Genomic DNA, 25,116 nt, shown 5'->3' on the forward strand with positions numbered 1-25,116 from the left:
GCGTAGGATTGCAGCCTGACAGCCCAATCTGTGAGGTGGGGGAATTCCCCTCAGGAGCTGGCATGCCCCTGCACCGGCATGAGTGCCCATTCTGCTAGCAAAGGGGCAAATGCACTGGTGGAGGGACAGCTTACACAGGTGACCAGGTGCCCCATGACTCAGCAGCGTCCAACTCTGAAGAATCCTTAGTCACCCAGGCCCGCTGGTGCAAAATGCTTCATTGGCATGACCGGGGGCATTCTGGGGGGCAGGGCTGACATTAGCCAGCCTCCAGAGCCTGGTCGGCCCCCGTGTATCTGTAGAGCCACCGACAGAGACACACCGTAATGGCATATCTCTATTCTCAACTATGGGGGGTTTTAAGGTGAATTTCTTTTGTTTTTGTTTCTTCCTTCTCTGGCTTCCTGCACTACCACACACATTTGATTAGTATGTTTTTGGCAACAATTTATTGGGAAAATTATTCTGTTGGGAGTGTACAAGCAATGTATGCAATAGAATGCCCCCCCCCCCAATATATTTGTAGGAAATTTCTTGAAAAGGCAACATTCTTGGCCACAAGGCAGCAAGATGTTTATGTACTCTTCTGTATATTTTTGGGCTTGTTTACTGAAGTTGAGCAATTGTAAATTCAAGACAACATTTCTCCATGATGTAATTCACTAATGTCAGCTGTGATAGTTACTGATTCAGATAGCTGGGAGTTAAGAGATCCCTCCCACTAATGTGTTTATCAGCCCTGACAGTTAAACAGCAGTTTCATGTTTAGAAGCTGTACATGATAGGAGGCATTAAGAAAAATGTAGGGATATTGTAAGTTTTCCCCCTGGCATTTGCTTGATCACTGAAATTGGAAATTAGACACTTTCACCAGAATCCTCAGGGTAGTTATGTTTGTGTTCGAATACCCCATCTCCAATGAAAGATTCTTCTTTAGACAATGCTAAATGTGTTTACTGCCTCTTCTCCAAGAATGAGACTTGGCTCGTGAACTGGTGAAACAATAAAATTCAAATATAAGGTTATGAACCTGTAGTCATATTAAAATAAGCCACCCTCCCCGACCTCCGCAAGGTTTCTGCAGGAACATGCATATAAATAAACTTTAAACAGTATTGACCACCTACTTGCTAAGATAGGAATGGGTATTCCTGTTAAGTAGGGTTAGTCTTTTCACATTAATGAAAATCAATGATATTTACTCCAAACTGAGGCCTTTGGGCTTAAAAATGAACTACTGTGTTCCTAGATTCAATTCATAAGATTCTTATTAATTAATCTGCATTGACAAAGGAGCATATATACATTTTTTTTACTTTAAAAAACATAACAAGTGAAGAGCTTGTAGAATATGTATTCATATTTTAGAGCAGCATTGTTCATTATGAGGAAGTGGACAAAAAGCAAGTTTGAGCAAATTGCATTTCTGGAATAACATGCAAAGAGTTACTTGTGTATATTTTCATACAGTAAGAACAGAGTTGTCTCTCACAGCAGAAGCTCACTCATCTATGTGTGCAGAATATACATAAATGTTGCATGTTTCAGCAGAAACATGGCAAGATTGTGGCTCACTCATATTGCCAAAGTTCCTCTTAAGCCTTTAGGACCTATGCTCCCACTCAGTTTTCTGATCTTTGAGTATAGCTCACAAACAGAATTCAACCATGCTAGTCTTCTGTCACAGACATTTTCATACAAGGGGTAGCAGTATGTTCTTACACAGCCTTATAAACATTGTTATCTTGGGATATGGCATTTTCTATTAGTTTATTTTCACTCTTCCACTTTATTTGTAGCAGGAGCTAAATGCTTCTCTGGGTAAATGTTTACAATACATAATGTGGCGACCAGAGAACCAACAGCCACTAACGTTACAATTGCCCTCAAGGCTTTAAACCAACTGGGATAAGTGGGAAGGAGGGCAAGGTCATAATGTAGGGCTATCCCTAGTCCCATGATAACTAGGATTCCGGCTTCCATTGATGAATCCTTGCAAAGCAGAGCAATCCAGGCTAGTACTGGAGGAACAATGCTGTTTGCTAAATTAATCCAATCAGGTTTGGCCGGGCTGCCTTCTGGAAGAGCAAATCCCCATCTGATCCCACCGAGGAAGGACACAATAGAGGCACCATATGCAATTTGAGCAAATACCAACTCTGGGTAGGAGGTCTCCTGGATAGCCATTAGCAATGGTATTGAAACAAATGGAATTAATCCTGCCACACTCAAGTAGAGGGCAGGCTTTGGAGAGAACTTGAGTGACTCCATGTCATATCGCAACAAGCCCAGCTGTCGGGGTGCAGGTTCTGGAGGTTTCTTTTTCTTCCAGTTGCAGCGGGAAGAATGGAAGCCCTGGGCCTTAATTAAGCCAGCAGACGTATGCCTGAACAGCTGTGGTTTTGGTAGGCCAGTAACAATTCCTTGTAAAGGAATAAAAGAGCAGGCTGCCCTACTCCTGGGTTGCAGAAATATTTGAAGATATGCCATCTGGAATGAAAATTGCAAAAACACATTAGTAATGAATATTAGTCAAAGCTGCGCTGATTTACCGTAAATGACAAGTTACTTTACATGATCTTGGATATGATCACTTTGAGTGAGATAGTTTAGGATGGAGTAAGCAACCTTTTATGGTCAAAGAATTAAAGTACATCAAAATTCAACAAAGAGCAGTGTAAGAAAATTAATTTCATAGGAACTCATCCACCTTTACTGACAGATACATTGATTAATGATCCATAAAGTTATTGCCACTGTAATACTGGTTATTGTATGTCATTTATTAGAAAGTAGTACACATAAGAATAATTATAGAGGATCAACCTGCCCAATCAGTTTAGGGCACTGGCATGAATCTGTGCATGGTTTATACTTTGATTTCCAACATCTCTATACCTTTCTTTTACATAAGACATAAGAGTATCTCAGAGACTCTTTGGTCTCATAAAAATCTTGTCTGCGATTCCCTTCACATACTGATTATTCTGGCATCACATTTTTTGAAGAGCTACATTTGGCTTGTGGCCGATAGGATGCAGACTGCTGTCTAGGAGATGATTTGAGCATCTGCAATAGTTGATTAATGCCTGAACATTCTTCACATTGTAAGACAGTAATGCTGGGACAGGGACTCCTGCACTATTAAGTTATTAGATTGTAACTTTCATTTGCTCATATATGCCCCTTTCAGTATTGGAGAGGCGTGGTTACAGGATGAGTTGCCATTGCAAACAGGTAAAGGTTTTTGCTGCAGTCTTTGAATTATCTGGAAAGAAGCACAATCCCACATTAAGATTTATAATTTTTTCTGTTATGCATTCAGGGAAGACCAAAATAGTTCAAAAGAATGAAGCCTGTATTTTATGTCTCGGTAGTAATTTTTCAAAAACTTCATTCATATCCTGCTCCTTCCCCTGGTTTGTAGTGGTCTCCCATCCAATGAATGGATCCATATCCCATTCATCGTGACCTGGCCACAGTGATCTATGATATGATCATATCCACTTTCATGCAGTGGCTTCAGTGAAAAGAATCAGCCCTGAACAGAAGGGCTTTCAACAATCTCAGAAACATTAATCAAGCAAAATTTTTAGAACCAATGAGACAAATCCTTTTTTTTTGTCACAGTTTTTCCACTGGGAATTTTAACTTACACCTTAGATACACTTAAGAGCTGGCTCTATGCCAAATGTACTACAAATCATAGTTAGAGTCTACTCCCAGTATTAACCCATTGTGATGTAGGGACTTAAATATAACAAACATCTGTGTTCTAAAGCATTCAATAGGCTGTAATGTGGCCTGACAATGCAGTTCCAATTTCAAACAGCAGCAAATCATGGCCTAAAAAAGGGAGGGGTGATTGCTAAAAATTGGTAGGATTTCCGGTTGTACTGTAAACTTGTTTGTCTCAGAACCCTTTGGTTTCCTGGGCAATATAATGGTCCAGTTGGTCCTACGGAACACCTTATACCACCTTATAGTTTTGCTAAATTGCAGAACATCATCATTAACAGTACACTGTCATATGCCATCATCTTCTAGCTGTGAGTGATATTATTGAACCAATAATCTACCAGCCATTTATATTTTCGTTTTCCATCATTTGTGTTCAAATTACCACAATAAAGAGGGAACAAAATAGGTCAAAGCAAAACTGTCCTTGCTGTGCTTCAGTATATTACCTGATGGGAATAAAGTACAATTTAATTTATTGTCGAAGGCTTTCACGGCCGGAATCACTTGGGTGCTGTGTGGTTTCCGGGCTGTATGGCCGTGTTCTAGCAGCATTCTCTCCTGACGTTTCGCCTGCATCTGTGGCTGGCATCTTCAGAGGATCCTCTGAAGATGCCAGCCACAGATGCAGGCGAAACGTCAGGAGAGAATGCTGCTAGAACACGGCCATACAGCCCAGAAACCACACAGCACCCATACAATTTAATTCTCTACAATGACAAAATTCCAGTCCTGTTGTTTGAGACTACCATGTACATCATCCTCAGTTCTTCAGAGTAAGAGTGGAACAAAAATATAGAATATAGTTAGAGCTCCTGCAGTGTATGAAAAACCATTATGCGGGGGGGGGGGGGGCATGTACATGTATCCAAATATTTTTTAGCCTGGCAAGAACTGTACAACAAAGAAAGTACCAGTTGTGACAGATTGTGGCTTTTGCTTTGTAAATAATCAGACATTTTTGTTTAGAAACAAAAGGTACTCTTCAAAGTCAAACTTTAGAAGAACTTTACCTTGGAAGAACCTTGGAAATAATATCGGTTGAGAAGGTGTAACATTTTCGGGTAGTCTGAAAGAATGGGAAAATATTAAATTAATATGCATTTATGGATTATATCTCCTAAATAACAACCATTTATTTGGGTAAAATCCACTATGCTACTGAGTTAAGCAGATGCAACCTTCCTCCAGTTACAACTCCAAAATATCCCAGCTATATACTTTGGCAATGCGGCTCAGGTGATGTCTGGGCATTTGGCTACCTGAGCTGGGAAGGGATAATGTCAGGGTAGGGAGGCTGTGGACTATTATTTAGATCTATTTTCACCACCTATATAGCCAGGGGCAGTTAAATCCATGCCTGGAGTAGACATCCCTAACTGTACAGGACCTAACTGCTAATTTCAGGTCTTCCAAAACGTTCACAGCTCAAATATATTTTATTTGCCAATAACTGCTTATGTTTTAGTAATATGAACATATAACCTGTTTCCAGCTGCTACAGCGAAAGTTTGTTCTCCCCTTTCTTTGAAGGTAGGGAAATAATATTAACCTTCTGCTTCCTTTACCACCGCTTATCAGTGTCCCCTCCTCGTCAACACGTTGCGTGCCCGTTTACATATTCACCAGTTCCAAAAAAGCAAGTCAGACAGAAAACACGTGTCGATGGATTTTTCAGGTACCCACAGAAAGCTTCACTCCCCAAGTAGGAGAAATATGCTCTTTTAAAATTCTAAAGCGTTGAGTCCCCTCTTGTCAGGATACCAAACGAAACCATAGCTCAAGCCTATGTAACGCAAGCGATTCGATCGGCTCTCCTGCCGTAATCCCTCGCTTCCCAGAGAGAAAAACTCAATTTCCTGTCCTGTAGTGTAAAGCGTCCGTGCAAATGCTCTCGGTTTGGAAAAGAGATCCCCATCTAGTTCATGTTTATTAAGAGAAATATGCACGCCTCTCCATTGAGTATCTCATTTAATAGATGCTCACACATATTACAAAAAGTTTCTCCTGCTCTCTTTTGATGCGAACAATTGGACAGGATACTGCAGACATTTTGGGAACGGGAAATCAGTCCGATCCTTTGCAAAGTTAGACAAACGGATATAGACACCTTACTAGGATCAGGCAACCAGTCTTTGAAGTTGTGGAATTACTCAGGCATAGCATTTAAGGACATAAAGGAAGTTTGAGTATTAAAATATTGTTATATCGAACTAGACTGCAGTCCGAGTAGCAGCAATCACATAAAGTCAGAGACTTTACGATAAATAGAAACTGATCTACTATTTGGTGGGTTTGCTACATATTTTTATTTTATTTTTATTTATTTTTGAATTTTTACTCCTCTCATCCCCGAGGGGCTCAGGGCAGCAATACAACTCCATAAAACAACACTTAACAAAAACAACAATAAATATCCTCAAAAACTATAAAAACAACTAGTACAATATAAACAGCTTAAAATAACCAAGATGGTGTCTGAAAAACCCTAAAGAGTCCCTGGGAGGCCAGTAAAAGTAGGTTTTAGCCTGGCTGGCCTCCAGAAAAAGCCCGGTGGAATAGCTCCATCTTGCAGGCACTGCAGAAACAACTCAAGTCCCGCAGGGCCCTGATCTTGCTCGGTAGCATGTTCCACCAGGTGGGGGCCAGGACAGAATAGACCCTGGCCCTGGTCAAGGCTGGCCAGATATTTTTTGGGCCAGGGATAACCAGGAGGTTCTCCTCTGAGGACCAGAGGGACTAGATTGGGCAATATGGGGCAATATGCATTCAGGCTGTGTGAATGCATATAAATAATGTATTGATTATCATCAGGCTAAATATGAACAGTGTTGTACAAATGCTGATAATTACAATACAAATTAGAAAACTTAGGATATATTTGAGTAGAATTTTCTATGTAATTTCTTTTTTAAATTGTACTGATAGTGAACTACAGCTTCCTGGTGTTCTTTTTCGTCATCTTCATGCTGAGAAAACTTGTGGCGATTGCATTTCAAAGGCAATTGCACTTGAATGGAATATTTATACTATGCAACTATTAGTACAACCTTGGGTGCTGTGTGGTTTCCAGGCTGTATGGCCGTGTTCTAGCAGCATTCTCTCCTGACGTTTCGCCTGCATCTGTGGCTGGCATCTTCAGAGGATCTGAACACGGCCATACGGCCCGGAAACCACACAGCACCCAAGTGATTCCGGCCATGAAAGCCTTCGACAATATATTAGTACAACCAACTGTATTAATTAGTACGGGAGAACAGAAGTCAATAATGTGATTATACTAGTTGCCATAACTTATTGCCTCTTTTAATTCTATGCCTGGGAACTTCTCCAATGTGACACCCACCTCACGTTCCAGGAAAGTGGGCATGGCTATTGCCCAGTTGGGCTGGCAGCTGGCAGGTAAGAGATAGAAAAAGTACAGAGAAGGGCAACGAGGATGATTGAGGGATTGGATCTCCTTCCTTATGAAGAGAGGCTGCAGCGTTTGGGACTCTTTAGTTTGGAGAGGAGACGTCTGAGGGGGGATATGATTGAAGTCTATAAAATTATGCATGGGATAGAAAATGTTGACAGAGAGAAATTTTTCTCTCTTTCTCACAATACTAAAACCAGGGGGCATACACTGAAAATGCTGGGGGGAAGAATTCGGACTAATAAAAGGAAAAATGTCTTCACGTCACGCGTGATTGGTGTTTGGAATATGCTGCCACAGGTGGTGGTGATGGTCACTAACCTGGAATGCTTTAAAAGGGGCTTGGACATATTTATGGTGGAGAAGTCGATGTATGGCTACCAATCTTGATCCTCCTTGATCTGAGATTGTAAATGCCTTAGCAGACCAGGTTCTCAGGAGCAGCAGCAGAATGCCATTGCTTTCACATCCTGCATGTGAGCTCCCAAAGGTATCTGGTGGGCCACTGTGAGTAGCAGAGTGCTGGACTAGATGGACTCTGGTCTGATCCATCAGGCTCTTTCTTATGTTCTTACCATAGAGGATGAGTAAGCTGTGAGCCCTCCTGAGGTACGGGCCTGTTGCTAGAGACAAAAATAAAGGGCCCATCCTCTCCAACAACTCCCAACCTTCTCTGTAGCCTCTGTACTCTAATCCCAGCACTCAGGCAACTGTTGGGAAAAGAGCAAGCTTTATGCAGAGAAGAGAGAAAACCCATTACCACAGAAGACACCCTGAAAAACAACCAAGTTGGTCATGGTCGGGAGTTGGGGGTGGATTTACTCCTCTCCATAGCCAGCTTGCTTTCCAGAAGTCTTGGCCACCTCATTCTCTTGTCTGAGTCACTGTGCCTCATTCTGTGGACAGAGTTGGAAGCCAGAGAGGAAAGCTCTTCTCACTCCAGATACACTAAGGATATATAGTAGAGGGGAGAGACAACCCTAAATGGTCAGAGATACTCTGTTAAATGTAATAGGTTATAGTTATATATTTAATACTATTAGTATTAATACTGTGATTATATGTTTATGTTTGGAGTGACACACAGGAGATATATGGCTCCTTTTGTTGATGTGAATGTGGCTCTTCACAAGCCATGGAGTGAATTCCACTGCACACAAATCATCTTAGAAGCATATTGGGGGGGGTGGGGGGGTGTGGAGGATAGTGTCTCTTGGTTGACCTGAGAAAATCAGCCCCATAGAGTGAGGAGCCTTGGAAAGCAGAGTAGAGCATTGGGTAGGAATACTGGTCATTGGAGCTCATTCAGAATAATGTTCTCTTATCTTCTGAATTAGTTTGGGAGAAACAAAATTTCTGGTTTGTCTCTCATTTATTTTTAAAGTTTTTGGTGAGAATTCATACTTGTTTTACTTATGGTAGCTTGTGGCATCATTCCAGAGTCAGTGGCTGTACAAAGAACTATACAAGAATAGCACATTAAAGATTAAATTTACTTCAGGATGTGCTTCTTTTTACACTGGACTCCTTATGTAATTTTGCTACTGCAAATTCTTGCACTGCTCCCCCTATCAGTGTTCTAAGAACTACAGTATTTCCCAGAGTTTTTGCAATTAACGTTTTTGATTGGTGGAGTATATGCAAGTAGCAAAACCGTAGCCCGGTTGTGCAGTGCTAGCCACTGGGCCAGGCCACTTGCATGCTAAGGAGACCTCAAGGACTTGTGGGGTGGCACCTCACATTCCCCTGTATACTGGCAACCTCCATATCCTCTTCCTTTTCCTTACCTCATTCATTCATTCTCTTCTTCTCAACCATTCACCAGCCTACCTTTTATCTGCCTAACTTCTTCAGCTATATATATTATTTATTTACTTCAAGTATACGCTATCTTTCTTCATAGTGGGAACCAAAGTAGTTTACATTGTTCTTCATGCCGCTTTTTTATCCTCCCTCCCCCGCTTTTTATTCACAGAAACTCCAATCCTGGAACGCTGTGGCCGCCTGGTAACAGCCCCTGAGGGCTGTTAATTAATTTGTAAAAGCTACAAGTGCTTTTTTTAACATTTGGGTGTTTTTAAAAACCCTCTAATTATTTTATTTTTAAAGATTTGATATTTTTCTGTGTTTTTCAGGTTTGTAGAATGGTCTGTCTTGCCTGTTTACCATATACCTGGATTTAAGTACCCTCAGATATGACCAACTTTTTTATTAGTATACAGATGAAACATTTTCTGAGAATCATTGTAATGTCTTCCCTGTTTATGATGATCTAACATTCTAGCAAATTATCACAGAAAAATGCATCCATAAATTGCTTTGTACAAATGTACTTTATTTAGACTTGTTATATCCACAGGAAAGTTAAGAAGCATGAAGACGGTACATTGCTATTTTTAATGAACAGAGCTAAAATGAGTTGCTTGGTACAAAGACATTTGGCAGCATTGGGCTCACTGACACAGAGGCCCCTCCTCGCCTGTGAGTTTCCCCATGGTGTAATGCCTTTTCAGGTTGTAGGTTGTAGGTTTCTTGAATGGTACTTTAAGAATGTGGGGGCAATCGCTGCTGGGGGCGAAGGGAGGAATAGGAAAAAACAAGGGGAGGGAGCGGAGGGGGCCGGCATCTGGACATGGCCCACACACCCTAGGGCAGTGGTGGTGAACCTATGGCACGGGTGCCAGAGGTGGCACTCAGAGCCCTCTCTATGGGCATGCCAGAGTCACCCCCACCCAACCTCTAGGCTGGCCTAGGCTGCTGGGCTCAATTATTAGCATTAAACCTAAGACCTAATTTTGGGGAAGCAGTGTAGGTAACCCTGTTAAGCGCTGTTAAACCCCACTGATTGTCATGCGAAGAACTAAAGCGCGATCCTTTACCTGGGAGTAAACTCGGTTGCTGGCAATGGGGCTTGCTCCTGAGTAAACCCTCCGAGGGTCGTGATTCACCCATTGGAAGAGTTGCACAGTTGCTTCAAAGCAAAGCCACCGACTACCACCAAGCTTACTCCCGAGTAACGCAAGCCTTGGAGCCAAACGTTTTTTCTAAACTAAAACCTCAGTATTCAGGTTAAATTGTCGTGTTGGCACTTTGCGATAAATAAATGGGTTTGGGGTTGCAATTTGGGCACTCGGTCTTGAAAAGGTTCGACAAAAGTTTGGGGAGGGAGGGGCGGCATGCAAGGGAAGGGGAGTGAGGGGTAGCATGCAAGGGAGGGGAGCCAGGGGGCCGACATCTAAACCACTCGCATGCGCAAAACAGAAATAGTTGACTCCGTGTGCGTCCGGCGGAGCGTCAGGCAGTCGGCGTAAGGTTGACGAGGGAGTGTGGTAAGAGCGAGCAGGCAAGAGTGACTGCGCGTGCGCTTCCGCCCTTGGCACGCGCTGCCCAGGTGGGTGTGTTTCACCCCCAGCGTGGGTAGCCCCGCCCCTTCCGACCCCCGGTCGGGCAGGGCCGGGCAGCCATTTTGGGCAGCGCTTTGTTATGATTCGGTCTGAGGAGCTCAACCTACGCGCAGAGTGAAGGGGGCCGAGTCAGGGCCTGGTTCCTCGAATACGGCCTTGGGTGGAGAAAAGGAAACTGGGCTCGTCGATGTGGGGCAGCTCTTGTCTGTGAGGACGCCGAGGGACGGTGGAGCAAGGGGTGCGAGTTTGGGGTAGGCATTGGGGGCGGGAGTGCAGATAGGCGGTTCTGGGGCAGAGAAAAGGGAGGTGTGGTTGAAGGGTGCTCTGGGAATGGCCGGGCGTGGGGCGTGGACGGACAAGTGTGTTCGGGGAAGCGGGCGGGTGGGGGGGGCGGGTGTTGGGGATTTGTCGAGGCATGTGTGCGAAGGCAAGTAGAGCGGGGGTGGGGTGGAGGAGGGAGTGCTGTTGGGACCTGGAAGTATGTGAAGGTGGATCATCTGGGTTGGGAAGAAAGTCCAGAGGAAGGAGGCTAAAGTAGGCCTCGGGAGTACGAAGTTGAGGTACTGGATAGGAAGTCAGGCTGGACTGCATTTGGAAGGTAAATGAGTGTTTGCAGGCGACAGAGTAAGGAGTGAAGTGAATTCTGGGCGGAGGAGCCCTGAAGAGCGGGGCGTGAGCAATCTAATCGAAGTAAATATGGGTCGAGAAGAGAGCCGTGGAAGGGACTTTTTTCGGACCGAACGAGTGGTACGGGGGAAGTTTGATGCTTGTAGAAAAGGGTGGGGTTTTTTGGTGTTTCAGGTAAACATAGAATTTCTTGGGGAGGTTGATTTGTGGTGGCACAATTTGTTATTGTCTCAAAACAGAACTTGGTGGGTCAAATATATAATGACTTGAGTAGACTGTCCCATTTTTTAATTGATATTATTTGGACCGGATGTAACACATTTGAACTAGTTTTCACTTTCTGTTACAAGTGCAAACCTGGTTGGACGATAATGACTTTGTGGTTATTCTTTCTTCCTGTATAAGCATGAAATAGATGTAAACTACCCTTGAAGTAATATAGTATTGCTCTTTCTGAGCTTCTGAGGAAGGATGGAGCTGGCTTGGGAACAGTGTTTGAAGGAATGCATAAATCAAACACTTTAAATATTTAGGAAGATTGATGATACTGAAGTTCTTAGACATGAAGCTTTATTATCAGTAGATGTGTCCTTACTAAAATTACCAACAGAAAAATATATGTCTCTAAAAGCTTTATCTCTATTTTTTATTTCATTTGTAACTCACTTTTTTCTCTATGAGCATTGAAAGTGGTTTACAGCATTCTCCCCTTTTGTGTATTATCCTCAGACAACTCTTGTTAGTAGACTAGGTTGAGAGGATGACTGGCCAGGTCACCCAACAAGCTTTCATGATAGAGTGGAGACTCAAACCTGGGTCTTCCAGATCCTAGTCTGATATTCTTAACCACTGCACTATGATGACTGTCTCTCTTGCTATGAAAAGTTTCAGCTGCTCATTTCCACAAATTAAGCCTCTATTAAAGACACAGGACACTTTCTCCTGGTCTGTCTCTTTTGTTAGTGTTTGTGTGTGTGAAATCCCAGCTGTCTAGTAATACAAAGGCTGCCTGAAACTGGGTATTTCTGTTTCGTGTTTCTGTGTGGAAGTAAAATGTGTTGTGCTTCAAGCTTGTCTTTGTGCTCAAGATGTTCCTTGGAACTTATTAAAAGACTTCCAATTAATAGCATCTGTTTTATGTTCTTAGATGATCTTTGCCACGGAAAGAAACTGGCTAAATAAACTTGTATGTGTGAACCATTCTAAGTGAGTTCTGATAATTTACTGATGTCATTTAGATCAAGCTCTGACCTGGATATCACAGCTTGTCTGGTCTCAGAAGCTTAAGTGGGATCAACTCTTGTTATTACTTCTATGGAAGACCATCAAGAAAATCTAGGGTTGCTAGGTGGAGACAGGCAGTAGCAAACCACCTCAGTTAGTTGATTGCCTTAAAGCTCATTGGGGTTGTTATTTAAAAAAACAGAGTGATTGGTTTGGGGGTGGTGCATATGTCTACCAATATATTTTAGTGAGTGTCTGATATTTCTACCAATATATTTAGTGATATTTAGTGTCTGCATATTTCTACCAATATATTTTAGTGAGTGTCTGATATTTTCATACACCTAATTTACATTAAATGAAATGTATGTTGTGTTCATAGTAGGCAACACTAATAAAGTGCATTAGCATTCCTGGTAAAATTGTAGTGAAATGTGACTGGAAGAATTTTACGAGACTTGTATTTGTTTTAAACATTTGAGTTTCTTTATCTGCTTTTATACTTTGCGATTATGAAAACTGCAAATAGAATTAAAATTGTCAAACTGAGTATTTCACTGAAATATTCCAATGACTTTTGAAACAATCAATTTGTAATGTTTCTGCTCCTCAGCATCTTATGGTGTAATCCTAACTTTAGTGAAAATAAACCCACTGAATAACATTGGACTTACTTCTGAGAAGATCTGCTTATGATCACTGTGTTCTGTTTAATTCACAGAAAGTGAATTAAATACTGTAATGTGGTATGAATATTTCCTTTCCCATATGAACCTAACCATAGCCTTAATTGTTCTGGAGAGGTACTGCTCTGTGTTCTGCCACTGGTGGTCCTTACAAAGAGGTACCCCTTCTTCTTAGCATTACTTCTAAAAATTAAGATCTTTTTTCAGCTGGTGTCTAGGTTGGTTTGAAAATCACTGTTACCTTTTGCTGTTTGGGCTTTATCAGAATTTATAATTCTTGATTTTTATATGCCGATTATGGAATATGGTAACTGTGGCTTTATGTAGTGCTGTTTCCCTTCCCTGGGGTACCTCTCATTCCAAAGTATTCCTTGGGGTCCCGTATCCTGCAGCAACAGCATTTCAGCCATTGTTTTGCATTGCCACACAAAGCAGAATTGATGAAAATTGCCTATTCAGGAGCCAAAGCAACTTCATTTCTTTCCTCCTGCAAATGGAAATTAAACCCTTGTTTTCCAAACCCTTCAGTTAATACTCTGTGCACAAGGAGAACACAAGCAAGACAACAAGCTGAGGTTGTGCTCATCAAGAACAAATAGCCACAAGAATGTATCCCATATTTTTATTTATTTATACACACACATACCTAAGAGTAGTATTGACTACTCTTATATATACTGTTATATATATTAATCAATACCCTGGAACCCTGGCTTTTCTTTAAATACTTGTATTGAATGCAACAGAATCATAGGCTATTTCTCTTCTGTCTTCTTTCTTCCTGCAATACCACATATATTTGTTACCCCACTAGAATTCAGATGTCACAGCAGTTTATGGTTTGATTCAAAGCTCTGGGCCCTGGGGGAGGAGGATGGCATGCACGGTCACAGAGAGAGATGTTTTTTGTTGTGTCTGATTGCAGCCATAATTCTACTGATTGAATAGTTCAATTAAAAATAAATTAATGGGTGGGGATGGGATTGTAATGAGTCTCTTTCACAAGTGTATAGTTCTGTGTAGGCTACATGTAGACAATACAGACTGTATTCTATCAATTATTATTATTATTATTATTTATTTGACTTTTATACTGCCCACCCCCGGAGGGCTCTGGGCGATGTACAACATTTCAATATAACGTAAATAAGCAAAAGGAGCCCTCTCAATAAATTAAATACAATATAAGATAAAATAAGGGCTCTAAGCATCGAATTAAAACCATTTAAAATACAGCATACAAAATGAAGTAAAATATGAATGTAAAAATATAGCGTCCGGTCATGTAAAACACCCCTCTTAAGAGGGAACGGAAGGCCCAAGATGGAAAAGGGCCACAGATGATAAAAAGGCAGGAAGGGGCGCCATCAGAGGCTGGCATCTCCAAAGGCCCAGTGGAACAGCTCGGTCTTACTGGCCCTGCGGAACTCTCCAAGATCCAGTGACTGAACTCTGCATATGTTGCTTTGCAGTGGTGTAAAATTGTCACTTCTACTTTATTCTGCAGTTCAAGTTGCAAAAATACTTTCAGGTACTGTTTCAAAGGAAGCAATTTTTTAAAAAGTCAAATCCACATGATGGCTAAAAAAGACCTAAGTGTTTCAGGGGGGGGGGGGGGAGACAGTTATGAACATTGGAGCCACCTGAGTAAGACCTTGGCTGAGAATCTACCACTTCTCCAAGTGTAAAGGGGCCTTTAAGGATACTACAGACTGTTAAGTAGTATATTTTTGCATTCATATTGCATTTTGTAAGCTGCATTGAGGTCTAGATGGGTGGAAAAGTAGGCTAAAATACTTAAATAATGGATAATGAGTATTGACCTTTACATGTCTGGGTTTTAGCAGTTATTCTAGAAAGCAAAGTCTGGAATATACAGTTAATACAGGACAGGTAGGCAGTTTGACTAGTTATACCTTTTCCTATGTAGGTATATAGCCTGCGCTACTTTTTTGCAGCCTGGTTAGACATTGAGTGATAGTTGTGGTAATGTCATAGCAGACTTTCCAATAGCTGGTGTCAGGAATAAATGCTTCAGGGTATTTATTGTAAATGTAGATTTAGCTTTCAAGTGGTTACTTCCACCCATAGTTCTCAAGAGGCTTTATGAAACTGCAAACATAATATTGTTGGTGTTTGAACTGATAGAAGTTCTGTAATTTGAGACCTCATAGCTGGGCATATTCTAAATCTAAAATATAGAAGAAATGAACTACTGTGTTAACATGTACAGTAACTTCCGTTTGCTTTGTACTTTAACTTCTGTAGTGTAGTGTAAGGGGAAGAGTTAAGCTCCTAAGGGAGCAGAACAGAGAACTTGTGTGAAATAGTCTAACTTCTGATTTTGTGTGTATATCTATTATAGCAGTAGGGAAGTGGAAAAGAATAACTTCCTGTAAGATGCAGAGCCAGGGGGAACTTTTAAAGTATTTTTACATGACTGAGGGGGGGGAGAATTATGCACTGTTTTGAAAATGTGCAAGTGATAAAGTATGCCACATCCTCTTAAACAACTCAGCACAAATATCCAATACTTGTAATTTATATCACTGGAGTTAAGAAGACAGATGATACAAAATAAAGAGATTAACTTATTCAAACCAAACTAGCATGAAAATACCAGGCCACCAGATAATAATACAACTGTGTGAAGAATGAAAACAAGTATTAATTTAATCAATTTGAACGAGGGTTTTACTTGCTACATTTTTTATTATTTGCAGGCAACTAATGTAGTTTGTTAATTGGCATAATTTCTGGTGCAGATGTATCTGTTAATATTTGCCTTAGCTGTGTACATGTGTGTAAAGCTTGAAAGTAGTAATTCAGGTTCAGGTGTAGCTGTATACAAAAGATTGCTCAGTTGTGCATAATGGTTTCCTTTCAATTGGTAAAGTATGATTTTACGCATATGTGCTGTTGCTGGCCAAAGTATCCAGAAGAAACATGAGCTGACTGTATTTACTTGAAATGTAATGTCCTTTTTAAAAAAAAGTTTTGGTGCTTCAAACATTTAGTGAGTTAGTACCAGGTGTTGAAACTCTACTGTGTTTGGAATGTAATAGCAACCAGCTTAATGCTATTTAAACCACAGATAACTTAAATAATGGACCTTTGACTTTAAGGATGAATATATACTAACTGAGATAGTACCATTTACAGCTCATACATAATACAAAATTCATTTGAGTTCAAGAGCCAGGAGCTTAGACTTAATCAAGGCAACCAACGGTTCACATTGCAGTTACTGTTGTTAAGTTGCCTTGTGCACAATAAGAATAATAGTGGCCTGTTTCACAGTGATGCACTTTACAGTGATATTGTTTATTCATACTGAAAAAAGGACATCCATTCTGTGTGAATGTTGCAGACATCTGTGAACCTGAGACTTTTCGAGGAGTGCTAATCCTAATCATTACATCTATTCTCAGGTAGAATTTATTATTGAAATTCTTGTCATTGTCAGGTAGTTGTGTGTGCTGGTAAATATCAGGATGGCTTATGTTTTACAGAGGTCTCTGGAGAGTGCACAGTATCTCTTTGGATTCTTTATACAAACATGTTGCATAGCCACCACCCATTGGGTCCCTGGTGTTGGAGGCTAGGACACATCCTTGTGCTATTCCTCTTCACTGTCAAATCTTCTAGAAGGCTCACAAAACCAGAATGCAAGCAAAATGAAATGGATCTAACAAAATGCAAATAAAAACCTAACTAAAGTCGTTCCAGACTTGCAATCTATTGTAAGAAATAATGGCCACAATGGTTTCAGTGAAAAAATCCACTGAAGTTTGAGGAAATAAGCTGGTTTTGTTGTGGTATCGCCCAAAATGGAAGAGCAGTATCAAATGAATAGTGTTCCTCTGCCATGTGACCTGGGTATCAAGGAGTACAAATTGTGCCTCAACTGTAGCCTGTTCACTTTCTAGAGATCAGTATTTGGGTACTTAGGTCGCCTCTTTCTGAATAGCCACCTCCTCATCAATGTGTTCCTTGGCTAAATTTCTGTTTGGAGGCATGTTTTTATTCTGGGAACTGACTGTGATGCAACTGATAGCACTGATGGTAGTGCTGAAAGCCATTTTGCCGGTTGTAGCAAGGCCAGATCTGCTGCACCCACACTGTCAGCAACAGACGATCATCTGGACATCCCCTTACATCTGACGTATATAATTAAATCACATCACTTAAAAATGCATTATAATCTATACGTAAACATTCTAGGCGCCAAGGAGGAACAGGAATCCTGGCTTAATTTTTGTCATAAGGATTTCAAGTGCTTTTGAAACTAAAGAAGTTTATGAATGCATTCAATTTTTAGGGTGATAAATTTTGCAGTTATAACATGTCCCTTACTAGAGATGATGATGATAGCTTTGTGTTGTTCTTAGTATGTCCTAGTCCCAAGACTGGTGAGAGTTAGTGTGGTGCAGTGGTTAAAATTTCAGACGGGGATCTGGGAGACTCAGTTTAGAATCTCCTCTCTACTATGGAAGCTCACCTGGTGACCTTGGGCCAGTTAGACTGGGCCAGTTAGATTGGCCCATGGGAGTTTTGTAAAGATAAAATGGAGAAGAGAATAATGTAATCTGCTTTGGGTCCCCATCAAGGAAGAAGGTGATGTAAATGTGTAGCTAGGAAATGTGATCTAAGATCAGCTTAACTGGCAGAGGGCTGTAAGTGGAGTTACTTCCCTTTCAAGGTGGTGTGAAAGTGGAAAAGGGAACACTTGGAACATGCAGAAACTTTGTTCCTCGTTGGCTGAAGTCGTAAATGATACAAAACATGGGTATAATGGAAGTCCTGTTTTGGTCTTTCACTGGTTCTTATTGGTATACCCATACGTTATATGGATAAGTGTCAACATGCAAGTATTTTATGTTGATTTTAATTGTCTAATTTTTGTTGGGCATCAATCTGAGCCCATTTTATGGGGATAGCAGTTTACAACTAGAATAAAAATAAGAAAAATCAATAGGTTACACCAAGTGACCATTATAGATTTTCTCTTCTGGGAAGAAAATAATATGATAAACCTCAGGCAATTCACACAAAGGTCTAAAGATTTCTGGAGTATTCCAATCAAAAGTTTCACTTTATTTTTTACTGCTTGCCCCTCCCTCCTCACATCTAGCTCCTTGTGCAGATCTATTCCACACCAAACAATCTTCTATTCATCAAACCTCTTGAAACTTAGCACTTAGATGTAAGGGGTTGGTTATACATATATAGATTTGCAATGGAACAATTGGATTAACATCTTTTCTTCAACTGTGTATGTTTATTTTAAGCATTTTTTTAATTGTGAAGGAGAGGCATATTATCTCTGCGGACACAAATTCACAATGTTGAGACCTGCAAAACCAAGCATCTGTGATAATATCTTCTAGATGGAAAAATTGCCCAAAATGATCTTACAGAAATTTCTGGAGGAGCATGACATTGTGAATGGATTAATGAAATTCATTCCCCCACAATAAATTAAACACTGCATGAATATATAGTATCATGCTATGTAATGTTAGTAAATTTAACAAATAAATAAAGACAAATCCTTATTTCATGGTGAATTTTGGACTTTACTATATCTTAAATAGAAAACTATTTAGCTTAAGAAATGTTTTCCTCAAAAAGCATTTTGTTGAAAAAATATTTAAATTTAAAAAATCAGATTTAATATTTTCAGAATCATTTTTTATTTTTTAAAAATATTGATTTTTATCCACCCTGCTTGGCAGATAATTTCAGTGAAAAGGCAGAAGTGATCAACCATTTCATTAGCATCACTAATATATATTTTTAAAAATAATATTCTTTGTTTGAGTAGAGAGCTAAATAATTCCATCATCAAGTGGTGTTTCATTTCCTCTAGCTTACACGTTGCCACAGTTTCTTCTTAACCAGGTGTTAAGAAACTGTTTCAACTTGTAATCCCGAACTGTGGTTTGCTGCTACAGAAATGAATTTGTGCTGACAAGTTTCTTCTTTCCTTCATCCACTCATAATTCCTTACAAATCAAAATTTGCAATTGCATCAAACTGTGGCTTGCATTTGCCTCCAAATCAAGATTGTAAATGATGATTTGGAGTTATCTTGTAGCCAGATAGAATAGATTGTTGTTTTGGATGTAATGAGAAAGTGTCTTGCACTAAAGCTGAAGTAAGTAACTGAATCGCAGCAGAGGAGGGGAAAATGTGGGCGTTCACAATCAGAAATTTCAACCTAGCCCTAGGTCCTGTTAATTAATTACTGCATTTTTTAAATTCAAAAGATGCCTCTTGGTTTGTAGAGATTGTAGCCCTAAAACTTCTAGATCCTTAAGTTACATTGTAACTTGTGAAACAACTATTTTGTTATTGTATTGAAATGCAAGTTAGTAGATGTAGTAAGCCATTCAGATGCACGTCCACAGATGAGATCAGTATAGTTTTACTATAAAAGTAAATAAATTATAACTCTTGCTTATTCCAGCAATTTATAGAAATTGGCCAAATTCTGAATAAAGTGAGCTGTCTGACATCTGTCTCTTGTAAAGTTAGGTAATTTTATCAGCTTAGCAATCTTCAAGCTTTGGGAATTTTGTACTCCTCCAATTTATTGCTGTTTTCATTTTAGCAGTTTACAGTAGATAATGCCAGATTACATATTAACTTTTCTTTCAAATATTAGTGTTTTATGTTAAGAGGCTCCAATAGTAAACTTATACAAATGGATATTTTTGATAAGAATGAAAATTTTCCAAATAAGTGTTGTGTGTTCTGTAGCCATAAATTTGTCTCCTCACTGTCAATATTTCAAAGGTGAGAAGATGCTGTTGGTGTTACAATTGTTGTGCAACACGGGAAATCTGAAAATTGATGCTTATTGATGGCTTGATGGGAATGTACAGACTGGGATAGATATAGGTAGAAAAGGTGGTACTAAAATCAGATTTTCTCCAAATCTGCCTGATAACTTTTTGTTGAAAATGCCTAGACTAGCAGTGTGCTAACCTAGTAATTGTAGCATACCAAAAGAGTTGTTGACCCACAATTTATGACTTTTTTTCTCATTATGCTTCTGACTGCTTCTCCTATAGTAGCTTGCTTTTTCCCTTGATTAGGCTATTCACAAAAAAGTGGATGGTGGTGAAATGTTTGGGCTTCGCACTGCAATCTAGCATAATTCGTGGGAGGTAAAATATCCTTTGACCAGGTGACTGAAAAGATTCTGTGTTGCCAAACGATGTGCCTATATCAAAGATTATGTTTTGTACTCTACTCAGCATGATCTGTTAACAGAATATCCGTATCAGAGGCCATAACTGTGCTTAGTAGCAGTGTCTTCCAGTAAGATCCATCAAGTTGAAGATCAAATCTATTTGCCGCCCAATTAACTGGATGGGAGCAAATGTTTTTACTTTATTTTTACATAAAGATGAAGGCTAAGACACAATTACATTTTCATTTGGCTTTCTGACTAGCTTTGGAATACCTGGAAGCTTGCATTTCCAGATTTTACAATGGTAATTAATACTGGTACTAGCAAATAGAATGCAATTCAGATTCAAATTCAAAACATAGTTGTGAAGAATCTGGTTATTAGTGTTCAGAGGAACTGCTTGGAATCCTGTATCTTCTGTATCTTCTAGTTGATCTTGTGGCAAACGGTAGCTTGTATGTATGGGAGCGAGAGGGATTTTTCCAGTTTCTTCCTTATACTTCTTCTGGGGATCTCCCATTATCCTGGAGCAACAATTCAGGCTGCAGCAGGAGGGAGGAGGTGTGGAAGTTGCTCACTGTGTGCAGAACCCTGACTAAATATGTCGATATTTTCCTAGCCAAAAGTACTGCCCCTTTCCCATTCTTGTTTCTCTGTTTATCATGTCTTTGAGATCTGGTTGGCAACATGATTGGAAAACTTCATGGGTGCTTTGCAGTTTGCCAGTATAGTCTTCACTGCATTCCTTTGGCAGAAGGTTCAATCTATAAACAAGGCAGTTGAATATTACTGAGACAGTTATTTTCTAGTAGTAATTTATTTCAAGACCGTTCATTCAGTGTTGCTAATATACTGTTCAAGACTATGATTCCTTGTATTTTGGTTTATTCCTCTGACTGCCATACATTCTTTTACCAATCTTCTGAATCATTGTTTTAACATTGTTGAGTTCTTAATCTACAAGACTGTGATACACAGTAACAGAACTTAAAGTTACAGGAGGGCTGCTTTCTAGTATAAAATTTCAGTTCTAGAAAGTGATGTTGTACTTGCAAATATAGCTTTACTATGTCTGTTTCCTAGAAATAGACTATAGCTTTGAAATTGCCCAATTTGACTGGAGGTCTGTTCATATAGTTGCTAATTAATTTTATGAAACAGCACATTTACAGAACTCAGAAATTTTCTGCAGAAAAAATGTTCACACCACATCACTGCCTTTTTCTACACACTGATGGATGTAGTTTTCCCTTTTGTTGATGGATCTTTCCTTTCCTTTCTTTCAGAATATACTTCATGGAATTTTGATGGAAGATCATCATTCGATGTAAACTCCTCTTTAAAAAACAGCCATCTTTTCCTCTTCATAAAAAAGCACCAGTGCAAGTAGATAGAGTCAGAGGGGGCCTCCTTTCCAGATCCTTTACTTTAACCTTTGTTTAACTAGATGCAAAAATGGCAACAGTGGAAAGACAGAAATCATTGTGACTTTCTCAGACCCTCATCACATTGCCTTTAGTTTTGCAACAACGAAATTTAAAAGTTGTCCAATGTCAAAAGCCTTTCAAGACACTTTTAAAGAACATTAACACAACTTTTTAGCATCTGTAAAAGCGGTGGAGATAAGTCTTGCATTTTAGGATTTGTAGGATCAGATGTTTGGAAGACCTTTCCGGTTCCAGTTGCCCTTCTTGTCTTCACTTTCATTTCTGTCTGATGTGCTACAGAAGATGAACAACAGAGTAGATTTGTGGAGTTCACCATTAACCATGGTGTTTTTCTGAATGTTGAACAGATCTGACAACTATGTTTGTAATGTAATTGAGTTACATAATATTGTGACAACAGCAGTAAGTTTAATGAGGTGAGCGTGGTTGTGCCTTTCCAAAAATGCTCACAACCTTGTAGATATATGTGTATATATATTTCTCCTATGAGCACCAAAAGCTATTAAAATGAGCAGCTAAAGGGGGAAGACGTGCAGTCAGCACGAAGTGCGGCTTTTTGTGCTTCCTTTGGGACTCGCCATTGCCACACAGCTGGCATAGGTGCACCCTGGAGAAGGAGGGAATCTGGAGGTCCACGAGAAGCATTAAAAGTGAGAGGAGGAGTGCAGAGGCCAGTCTGGGTAAGTACTCATAGATTGGTCTTTCTCACCATATTGTCATTTAGGTGTAACTTGGCTTGTGAAAGGAAGGTTATGAATGAAACAGCTTGAAACAACATCTATATACCATTTTAACCTACTTAACCAATGAATGTGAATGAGTTGTATGATCATAGCTGTAAAAATGGCATTGAGAAAGAAGCCTGGTATTGAAAATATTAATATGCTGGACAGAAGGGAAATCCTTTTCACTCAAGCATTTTCACTGCTGATGAAGCCCAGTCAATAGCGGGGGAGGTGGTGGTATGTGCTTTACAGCACTTTGAATATGATTTGTGCCATTTCATTAATTCTTAGATGCCAAGTTACTTATACTAGGTTATGAAGAGCAGACCAAAAGGTAGCTGCTTCTGCATCTTGCTTTTCGGAGTCTGACACTAGCTATATCGTGGTGATCTTCTTTTAGGTCCTGGCCACGAGGTTTGATGCCTCGCTTTATTGAAGGAAGACACTGGACCTAAATGGCGCAGCATGACTTTGTTCCTGCCTGGCTTAACTTCTCTACACCACAGTCTGCAAAGGTAACTATTGCTTCTTAGATTACGGTGAGTTCTAAGAACTCTGAAAAAATGTATTCTGTAGAAGTTCAGAATTGTTATTGAAGCTAGGACATAAGTTAATTTTATGGTAAGGGTTATTTTGCCACACAGGGTGATCACTTTTAACATTGCTTTCAATGTAATCTGTTAAATTCCTGATAACTCCTCTGGAGTCCAGAACTGCCAGTATTGATAATGCTGGAGTGGCAGCCAGTGTATCTTCTTCATTCACAGCAAAATAAAGGTGGTACCTTGAAAAAATAGAATTATTTTACTGAGATTTTGTGAGTCACCTCATTTCTTCAGACAGCGTGGTGTAGTGGTTAAGAGCAGTGGACTCTAATCTGGAGAACTGGATTTGATTTCCGCACTTCTCCAAATGAGTGGCAGACTCTTATCGGGGGAACTGGATTTGTTTTCCCACTCCTACACATGAAGCCTGCTGGGTGACATTGGACTACTCATAACTATTCAGAAGACTGTCAGCCTCATCTACCTCATAAGGTGTCTGTTGTTGTGGGAGGAAAGAAAGAGTTTGTAAGCCATTTTGAGACTCCTTACAGGAGAGAATGACAGGATACAAATCCAAACTCTTCTTCTTCTATATGTAGTGTCTGAAGAAATGAGCTGTAGTTCACGAAATGTTGTTTAAGCTGTTTGTGGGCTTTTGTGTAATTTTGTTACTATAGAATAACACAGCTACCTTTTTTCAATCTTCATGTATAGGCCCCCGGATCCACCTTTGAGAAGCATGGAGAGCATCTTCCTCGGGGAGAGGTTCGCTTTGGAGTAAGCCGGAGACGCCATAACTCTTCAGATGGCTTTTTTAATAATGGCCCCCTCAGAACTGCAGGAGGTAAGGAAAATAGGCAAATTCCAGGCCTAGCATTATATTTTGGAGTATCAGTTTTGTTATTCTTCTGTGTCAGGTGTTGCAAAAACTAAGTGCAGACAAATGGAATATAAGGATGAGTTTGTTTTCAAACAATCCAGACCTGTTTGTTTTTATCAAGAGAAAGTTTAGAGCATTTTTTCCATATGTCTGGACACTGTAATATCTTCCCATTTCATCTGGAGAATATTTTAGCTTTCCCTATTTATTAAAGTACTTAGTGGTGTACCTCTTCATGCCACCTTCAGCTATTCTGACAGCTGTGCTTATTGAGTTGTGAGCAAGGTGCATGATGGAGATTTGCAGTGCCATTACTGGTAGGATAGAATATTCAGAAAAAACTGTCAAAGTAGAAGCTGCTGCTACATCTACCACTTTGGTAGGAACTGCAGCTTAAGTTGGGAGGTCCCAGCATAGAAAACTACAAGTGTGGGACTGAAACTGAATTGTGGGGACAAAAATCTGAAGGGGGTTAGAGCAAGGGGGATTTTTTATTGGTGTAATACATTGGGAACACAGCCTTCTGCAGATTTTTATCATAGGTTTTTAGGCAGTATTCATACAGGGATCTTCTTTTTGTGTAGACTGCTGGCATCAGCCTTCCCTGCATCGCCATGACTCTGTGGATTCTGGTGTTTCTAAAGGGACCCACGTTGGGCTAGCTAGCAATCCATCTGGCTGGCATGGCTCTTCACGGGGCCATGATGGTATGAGCCAGAGAGGTGGAGGAGGAACTGGAGCCCATCGCCACTGGAATGGCAACTTCCACTCCCGAAAGGGTTCAGCCTTTCAGGAAAAGCCATCTGCTGAGGCCAGAGAGGAGAAGGAAGAGAAGGAGAAACTGCAGTTTGAAGAAGATGACTTTGTAAGTGTGACATTCTGCAACAGAATTCCCAAGTCATTTTTTTTCACTAGTACTGACCTGCTTCAGGAATCTAGAATTGATTTTCAGCATTGTTTTCATGGATCCCGTCAACTTGAGTAGTCGCTATCTGGTTGCTTCCAAAACTGCATAATAAGCATTGACGCATTGCATTTAGTATTATTCCAGCAATTTAGGGACTTTCTGAATTGTTTCCTTGTAATGATTAGGATGTCAGAAGATGGTCTTTCTTTGCCTTAGTTTGTCAAGAGGATTGGTATAACTGAGGTGATGGTTGGTATATTCAGTGTTCAACCATGGAAGTAGCCATTGCAGATTATCTTTTACTTAAATAACCAAG

At 40.1% G+C, this 25,116-nt stretch overlaps 2 protein-coding genes across 7 annotated transcripts in view; one reads left to right on the forward strand and one right to left on the reverse strand.

Annotated features, from left to right (window-relative positions):
- Positions 1-1,297: 1,297 nt before the first annotated feature.
- TMEM69 (transmembrane protein 69) lies at positions 1,298-5,566 on the reverse strand. 3 transcript variants are annotated; one of them, XM_048496238.1, is made up of 3 exons: positions 5,365-5,566; positions 4,752-4,807; positions 1,298-2,490 (listed from the first exon to the last, which is right to left on the reverse strand). In XM_048496238.1, the coding sequence occupies exons 2-3, from the start codon at positions 4,794-4,796 to the stop codon at positions 1,777-1,779; spliced, it is 759 nt and encodes a 252-aa protein (XP_048352195.1). In that variant the 5' UTR covers positions 4,797-4,807; positions 5,365-5,566; the 3' UTR covers positions 1,298-1,776. The 3 variants fall into 3 exon arrangements, with proteins under 3 accessions (XP_048352195.1, XP_048352193.1, XP_048352194.1); XM_048496236.1 differs by having other exon boundaries at positions 5,291-5,566; XM_048496237.1 differs by having other exon boundaries at positions 5,224-5,566.
- Positions 5,567-10,579: 5,013 nt separating this feature from the next.
- GPBP1L1 (GC-rich promoter binding protein 1 like 1) overlaps positions 10,580-25,116 on the forward strand; it is a 31,884-nt gene continuing 17,347 nt past the window's right edge. Inside the window, exons 1-5 of one of the 4 annotated variants that reach the window (XM_048497107.1) lie at positions 10,580-10,808; positions 21,582-22,423; positions 22,869-22,983; positions 23,728-23,857; positions 24,478-24,758. In XM_048497107.1, coding sequence (XP_048353064.1) covers positions 22,924-22,983; positions 23,728-23,857; positions 24,478-24,758 — 471 coding nt within the window. In that variant the 5' untranslated portion in view covers positions 10,580-10,808; positions 21,582-22,423; positions 22,869-22,923. Of the gene's footprint in view, positions 10,809-11,010; positions 11,156-21,581; positions 22,424-22,868; positions 22,984-23,727; positions 23,858-24,477; positions 24,759-25,116 lie in introns of those variants that run through there. The other 3 variants (XM_048497103.1, XM_048497104.1, XM_048497105.1) reach the window with 3 other exon arrangements.

The sequence above is a fragment of the Sphaerodactylus townsendi genome, linkage group LG05 (assembly GCF_021028975.2).
Source record: "Sphaerodactylus townsendi isolate TG3544 linkage group LG05, MPM_Stown_v2.3, whole genome shotgun sequence".
Taxonomy (NCBI): domain Eukaryota; kingdom Metazoa; phylum Chordata; class Lepidosauria; order Squamata; family Sphaerodactylidae; genus Sphaerodactylus; species Sphaerodactylus townsendi.

Coding starts and splice junctions, on each gene's coding strand:
- TMEM69 (XM_048496238.1), bottom strand. CDS start 4,796: ATGTTACACCTTCTCAACCGATATTATTTCCAAGGTTCTTCCAAG. Junction 2,491..4,751: donor ATTTCCAAGGTTCTTCCAAG/GTAAAGTTCTTC, acceptor TTTTCATTCCAG/ATGGCATATCTTCAAATATT.